General features: G+C 41.1%; 1 protein-coding gene across 1 annotated transcript; it reads left to right on the forward strand.

The window, feature by feature from the left end:
• The first annotated feature begins 1,736 nt into the window (after nt 1-1,736).
• LOC109961384 (solute carrier family 22 member 7-like) lies at nt 1,737-6,412 on the forward strand. The gene is made up of 8 exons (XM_020602137.1): nt 1,737-2,032; nt 2,178-2,346; nt 2,436-2,559; nt 2,651-2,760; nt 5,096-5,310; nt 5,417-5,525; nt 5,629-5,835; nt 6,091-6,412. Exons 1-8 carry the CDS (start codon nt 1,771-1,773, stop codon nt 6,119-6,121), a joined length of 1,227 nt encoding a protein of 408 aa, XP_020457793.1. The 5' UTR covers nt 1,737-1,770; the 3' UTR covers nt 6,122-6,412.
• The last annotated feature ends 1,043 nt before the right edge of the window (nt 6,413-7,455 follow it).

Genomic DNA, 7,455 nt, shown 5'->3' on the forward strand with positions numbered 1-7,455 from the left:
TCCTCCCTCTTCTGGAAATAGGTGTTAACTACAGCCATTTCCATCCTCTTAGCAAAGTCCACCACCATCTGTCCTTCTAGGTTCCTTCCCTTAACACCAAACCTGCCCATCACCTCCTCATCACCTTTGTTCCCCTCACCAACATGCCCGTTGAAGTCTGCCCCAATCACCACTCTCTCCCCTCTGGGAATACTCTCCATCACCTCATCTAACTCACTCCAGAATCTCTCCTTCTCTTCTAACTCACACCCTACTTGTGGAGCATAACCACTGACTACATTCAACATTACCCCTTCAGTTTCCAACTTCAGACTGATCACCCTGTCTGACACTCTTTTCACCTCTAAAACATTCCTCATGAGCTCCTCCTTCAGGATCACTCCTATCCCATTTCTCTTCCTGTCCACACCATAATAAAACAGTTTGTATCCCCCTCTGATACTATGCACTTTGCTACCCTTCCACCTGGTCTCCTGCACACACAGTATATCTACCATCCCTCTCTCCATCATGTCCGCCAGCTCTCTACCTTTCCCTGTCATTGTGCCAATGTTAAGAGTCCCTATTCTCAGACCTATACTCCTGCCTTTCCTCTTCCCTCTCTGTCTATGAATCCTTCTGCCTCCTCTCCTTCTTCGACCAACAGTAGTCCAATTTCAACTAGCACCCTGTAGGTCAACAGCACTGGTGGCGGTCGTTGTTAACCCAGGCCTCGCCTGATCCGGTATGGAATTCACACTGATGATTCACATGGTTTTACGCCGGATGCCCTTCCTGACGCAACCCTCTCTATTTATCCGGGCTTTGGACCGGCACAGAAGTCACTGGCTTACAACCCCTGTGGCTAAATTAACATCCATCCATTATCTATACCGCTTATTCCTGAATAGAGTCACGAGGGGGCTGGAGCCAGTCCCAGCTGACATTGGCCAAGAGGTGTGGTACACCCTGGACAGGTCGCCAGTCTATCATAGGGCTGACATGTAGACAAATAATCACACATTCACACTCCTTCCTATGGGCAATCAGCCCGAGCTGTGTGTCTTTGGACTGTGGGAGGAAGCTGGAGTACCTGGAGAGAACCCATGCAGGCACAGTGAGAACATGCAAACTCCGCACAAAATTCCTTTAGCCTTCTTGCTGTGAGCACTAACCACCGTGTTGCTGTGCTGCCCAAATGTAACATCCATCCATCCATTTTCTATATCGCATAGTCCCAAACAGGGTCATGGGGGGCTGGAGCCAATCCCAGCGTGCTGTGGGCGAGAGGCGGGGTACACCCTGGACAGATCGCCAGTCCATCGCAGGGCTAACACGCAGACGAGCAACCACTCACACACACAATCACTCCTACGGGCAATTTAGAGACACCAATCAACCTATGCTGCATGTCTTTGGACTGTGGGAGGAAGCCGGAGCACCCGGAGAGAACCCACGTAGTTCGTTCATGTCAGCTTGGTGTGTCTGCCCATAGATCTCTTGCCCAAGGTAAGTTGAGATTGGCTCCAGTTCCCAGTACTCTTGCAGCCACGTCCAGGAAAAGTTGTCTAGAGTCCCATTGACTTTAAACCTCTCATTAACGATCACTGGAACATCAAGCTGCTTGTAGCCTTTACCTTGACCGTGTGTGGCAGTTATTTTCTTTCTTATCTCCTCTCTTTTTTTGATTCTTTTGACAAAACGGTACAGTGAGTAATTCTCTCCATTTAGGATTATAGTGGATTACGAATGTATACATGAAAAATGTGCATAATTAAATAAGCATTTGAGATGATGCAATCAAACAACTGGATTATTTGTGTGCAAATTGTTTTTTGTCTGGTGCATTATCAATATACTGTACATGAACAACATTTTACCCATTTATTCTTGTCCAGGTTTGGGCGACGACCACTTCTGTTGGTATCCTATTTATCATCCACAATATTTGCAGTGCTAAGTGCATTCTCACCATCGTATGTCATGTTTGTTATCATGAGATTTTTTACGGGGATGTCACTCGCAGGAATAAGTATCATCTCTCTTGTTTTAAGTAAGTGGCCTAGTGCTAAAGCAACACTAACCTTTAACTGAGTGGAGAAACATGTTTAAGCTTTATTCACATTTGGTTTTCAAAAAAAAATAATATTGTGTTTTACTTTCAAGAAGACTTTCCATTTGTGCTGACATTTCTGCAGATGTTGAATGGTTTGGCGTTGAACACAGAACCTTCTCTGGTATAATCATAAGCCTGGATTGGACAGTTGGCAGCTGGATTCTGGTTGGAATTGCATATTGTGTAAACGAATGGAGGATGCTCATTTTGGCAGTGACCTCACCCCTGATACTGGCCATCATTGCCTGGCGGTACCAAAGTTTAATATTTTTACACTTTAGAGCTGAATTATATTAGAAGCAGAACTCGGACGCTGAACTTGGCATGTTTGTAAATTCAGGTGGCTTCCGGAGTCTGCTAGGTGGCTCACTGCTAATGGGAATGCAGAAGCCGCTCATTATTACATAAAGAAATGTGCAGAGATGAACAACAGAACTGAGTGTATGACTGACATCACAACAAAGGTACATTTCTCCATTGTTTTCACTTTGGTTAGACAATATTACAACAACATTATGAAAAATATGTTTTGTGTTTTGTCCTGTTTTCTCTCAGACACTACTGGAATGTGCAGAAACACAAACAAAAGATAAGAACTACACTGTTGTGGATCTTTTTAGGACCCCAAAGATTAGGAAACTTACAGTATTCTCAGGAATAGTGTGGTAAGTATCTATTTCATGGTAAGGGGCTCAGCATTTTGTGAAATATGTTTATTTGCTTTCTTTCTGTGAGTTAAATGAGAAGTTTGATAGCTCTCTCATCTGTGTGTTGATTACAAAGCTAGAGTTAGGGCGTGGTTAACGTAGCCTAGCATAAGAACTGGAAAAAGCTAGCCTGTCCAGAGTTTATACATATGCCTTCTGGACTCTCTCAGAATCATATATATCGCCATAACCAAGTGGCTGGCATAGTGTACAGAAACATCTGTGCTGAGTACAGGCTAGAAGTGCCAAAGTCAAAATGGGATACACCTCCAAAGGTGGTTGAGAATGACCAAGCTAAGATCCTGTGGGACTTCAAGATACAAACTGGTAATGGCCAACCAACCCGACATAGTAGTGGTGGACAAACAGAAGAAGAGGGTTGTAGTGATAGATGTAGCAATCCCAAGCGATAGCAACATCAGGAAGAAGGAACATGAGAAGCTTGAGAAATACCAAGGGCTGAAAGAAGAGCTAGAAAAGATGTGGAAGGTGAAGGCACAAGTGGTCCCTGTGGTAATGGGAACATTGGGGGCTGTGACCCCAAAACTGGGAGTGGCTCCAACAGATCCCAGGAACAACATCTGAGATCTCTGTCTAGAAGAGTGCAGTGCTAGGAACAGCTAAGATACTGCGCAGGACCGTCAAGCTCCCAGGCCTCTGGTAGAGGACCCGAGCTTGAAGGAAGGAATAGAAGACCGCCCCAAAGTGGGGGCGAGTGGGGAATTTATATATATATAAAGGTGATAAAGCTCACATAGACTAGCTAATTTATATCCAGATAAACAGCAAAAATATGAGAAGATGCAAAGGTGCTGGAGATAAACAGTAGCATTCCCAATATAAAGAAGATGGTCATATGCATACAAATTATTATCTCTGTATGCAGCTCAGATAAACAGATTGTGCCAGTGATGATGATGATAATAAAGCAAACAATAAGGGTAAAAAAAACACCCTGGTGCATCATGCTTGATTGTAAAGTATAGGAAGGAATTTCATATCACGAGTGAACAGTTACACAGCCATGACAGTGTGGCTGGAGCAACAAATAAAATGTTCCATCAGATCAGTTAAATGCCATTCACCATGCAAAGACAAAATGATTCTAGATAGCAATGTTTCAAGAGACTTCAGTTATAAGCAGTAATTGGTGAATTTTGTCAACAGCCAAGTGCGTTTTAATAAAACCAATCTGATCATGGTGGATGAATTATGGCTGTGATAAGAATAAGAACTTCCTCAATTCAAATACTATCCTGTACTTCAGAATAGGAGGACACAAATGTATTTGCAGTTTTCCAGGCTTATAGAATCAATGCCAAGGCACACTGAAGCTGTTCTGGCAGCATGTGGTGGACCAACACCTTACAAAGACACTTTATGTTGATTTTCCCTTTCATTTGTCAGCTGTCTGTATGTTCTTCAAATATTTTTGGTATTGGCTTTTATCTTTATTGTATGCAAAAATGGTGAAATGGCCCACAAAAAGAGTCCTGACTTTAGAATCATAAAAGATTATAATCCTTGATGTGCTAGCGTTCAAACCCTTTATGATGCATGATTCAGGAAAATTTCATTCCCAGATATCAGTTAGACTGTATGATAAGATAGGATATCAGAAGCCTTGCATTATTGACTTTTATGAACTGTTCAGGGATTTACAGTACAGTAATTGGAATTTGTGAAGACTGGCAGGGTGGTGCACTTTTTAGCACTGTTGCTCGATGTGAACCTTGCATCTGACTGACTGGAGCCTTTCTGTGTGGACTTTTCATGTTAGCCCCGTGCCTATGTGTGTTTTCTCTGGGTAATCTGGCTTCATCCCACAGACCAAACACATGCAGGTTAGGTTGACTGGTGACTCTAAATTGCCTGTTTACCAAACTACATTTCAGTAAACTAGTTTAATGTCTTCCCGTGTGTAGTAATTGGTAGTTTGTAAAACTACATTTTCAAAGTAGTTTCCCAGTCATTGGTGCGTCTAGTTCATTTGCTGTCCCTCAGGTTGTGGCATATAGATTACACAACCTATGCTGCAGGTCTTTGGACTGTGGGAGGAAGCCGGAGCTCCCAGAGAGAACCCACGCAAGCACGGGAAGAGCACAGAAAGGCCCCAGGTTGGCTAGGGCTCGAACCCAGACCCTGCTTGCTGTGAGGCAACAGCGCTAACCACCGTGCTGCCCAGTTATATATATCAATTACATTTTTCCTGTAAAAGCCTTAATCATCCTAATGTTAGAATGAACATGTCAGCGCAGAAACATTGATTTTTTTCTTCTTCTTAATTTTCTAGGTACGGAGTTGCATTTACGTATTATGGGATAAGTCTAAATATCACAGGGTTTGGTCTAAACCCATACCTCACACAGTTTATATTTGCATCCATCGAAATGCCAATGAAGATTGGTGTGTATTTCTTCCTGGAGAAAATTGGTAGAAAACCTGGTGAGACAGGGACACTGCTGTTGACCGGACTCTGCCTCTTCATCAATATGTTTGTTGCACAAGGTAATTTAAGGTTTTGCTTAAATTTATTGATTTCATTTTGCTGCTTTTTCATTTTTTGTCAGTACGTCTGACAATGCTCTTGATCAAATATCTGAACATCTCTCAGATAAGTGGGTAATTCGCACTGTTGTCGCAGTCCTTGGAAAAGCCATGTCAGAGGCCTCTTTCACAATTATGTACCTCTTCACAACTGAACTCTATCCCACAGTCGTACGGTCAGTTAAGAGCATGTGCTTTGAACGCAAACAATTAACTTCTGTTCTGTTGGTGCAAGATGTACTACAAGTTTATATTAACCTCAGGACTTTGATTTCTCAGACAGAACGGTGTAGGCTACACAGCGTTTCTGGCTCGGCTGGGCGTATCCATATCCCCACTTATCATGCTATTGGAGGACGTATGGCATCTCCTACCTGCAGTCACTTACTGTGCAGTAGCAATTGGATCTGGTTTAGTGGCCTCACTCTTGCCTGAAACTTTAAACACCCAACTGCCAGAGTTCATTGAAGACATTGAGAAACCAAGGTAAAGAGGAAACACTGTTAAATGAAGAATGTTATGCAATTCACTATAAAAGATACAGTAAACAATTAACCACCTGCTGAGAATCAGTGCTTAAAAGAATACACTTGAGTATGTTATGCAACAATAATTTCATATTTCTAAATAATTTACATTTTAATAATTTGCTGGTGTCAAAAATAAATGTTGTTGCTCAAGTGTTTTCTCAGTATACCATGAATGAAAAAATGTCTAACTTGAGTTTTATTTATATTGCAGGGTACAATCAACAAAGGAGGAGATTCAATAAAAATCACACCTATTGAAAATGAGCCAATTTATTACTGTAAAAACTGGGAGGTTATTAATATTAAAGATGAGTTGATTTTAAAATAAAAATAAGACAACAATAATTAGTTTTATTTAAATTAGAAAGGTAATGGTGACAAGCTTGTTAAAGACTTATTATGGCCTGGGAAGGGGACATGTCATTACCATGTCAGCCCAGTAATAGACTATAAGCAGATGATGAATTGTTGGTGTCATTTCGGTGCCTATCTCTTTGTGTTCTGGTGATCACATTAATGAACAGCTTGATGTATACATGTGTAAATTAATTATTAAAAACTACTATTACAAAGAGGAGGTGCTACAAAGTTGCAAGACTGTAATATTCACTGTTCGGACCACTTGTTTTTACATCTGACTCAGCCTGGGTTGACTGTGCACAAGATCCATCTACTTTGCTTTAGCATGAGTCTACAGCCATGCTAGTGGTGCTTGGGTACAGTGAAGCTCTGAGCCAAATGCAAGTGTCGGCATACTAATGTGTTCACCTTGACAATAGTAAGGTGTAAAGTGTATTTCATCAGCAGTAAACTGGGGAACATACTGATTGGGTACTTAGATGTAAGGGCAGGGGAATAAGACGAAAGGTCAGGAATTAAAGGGGGTAACAACTTTGTAAGAAGAGAGAAAAATTATACTATACTGTAGCTAACACCTGTAACATTATTTTAATACTGATTGCATATTTAATAATTATAGTATGATGCAGTAAGTAATAAGGCAGGAGCAATGGGGGTTACAATGATGAGAACATGAGAAACATTTTGTTATAATTCATTTTAAATTATGGTATATTTAAACAATTGGCTTTGCAATGTTTGGTACTCTGTTTGTAATTGTTTAATTTAATTTTAAAACGTTGTTACAATTCTATGTCCCATCTAAACACAAACTTATGTACCTTATTTCCTGTACTTGTACCAGTAGGTACCCAGTAAGTACTTCCTTGGTACTTCATATGTAACTGTAAGTTGTGTGTTTATAAGATCAACATAAAGTACTGACAAAGCTACATTTCAGTTGATTAGGTTCAAGAGTTCTCATTTCAGACAGTTCAGCCCAAGGTCAACAAGAACATAAACGAAGCTGTGCTCTGCACGTGGTACTTTTAGTGGCTCACAGCAGCCCCTGACATGTACATGTACCATAAATTTATCATAATGTTCACACTTTTAATCGCAAGTATTCTACATTCCTTTGGTAATTTATGGAACCTAGATTCTGTGGCTTCATAGTGAATTGCAAAACAAATTTGATGAACAGCAGGATGAGAAGTCATGTTCTACACAGCCCTTG

The sequence above is a fragment of the Monopterus albus genome, unplaced genomic scaffold (assembly GCF_001952655.1).
Source record: "Monopterus albus unplaced genomic scaffold, M_albus_1.0 scaffold54.1, whole genome shotgun sequence".
In the NCBI taxonomy this organism is placed as follows: Eukaryota; Metazoa; Chordata; class Actinopteri; order Synbranchiformes; family Synbranchidae; genus Monopterus; species Monopterus albus.

What these genes read in the sequence shown, in the direction of transcription:
- LOC109961384 (XM_020602137.1), top strand. Translation starts at nt 1,771, where the DNA reads ATGATGCAATCAAACAACTGGATTATTTGTGTGCAAATTGTTTTTTGT. An exon ending in CTGGCCATCATTGCCTGGCG is followed by an intron (nt 2,347 to 2,435) that starts GTACCAAAGTTT and finishes TTGTAAATTCAG; the next exon opens with GTGGCTTCCGGAGTCTGCTA. An exon ending in CTCTATCCCACAGTCGTACG is followed by an intron (nt 5,526 to 5,628) that starts GTCAGTTAAGAG and finishes TTGATTTCTCAG; the next exon opens with ACAGAACGGTGTAGGCTACA.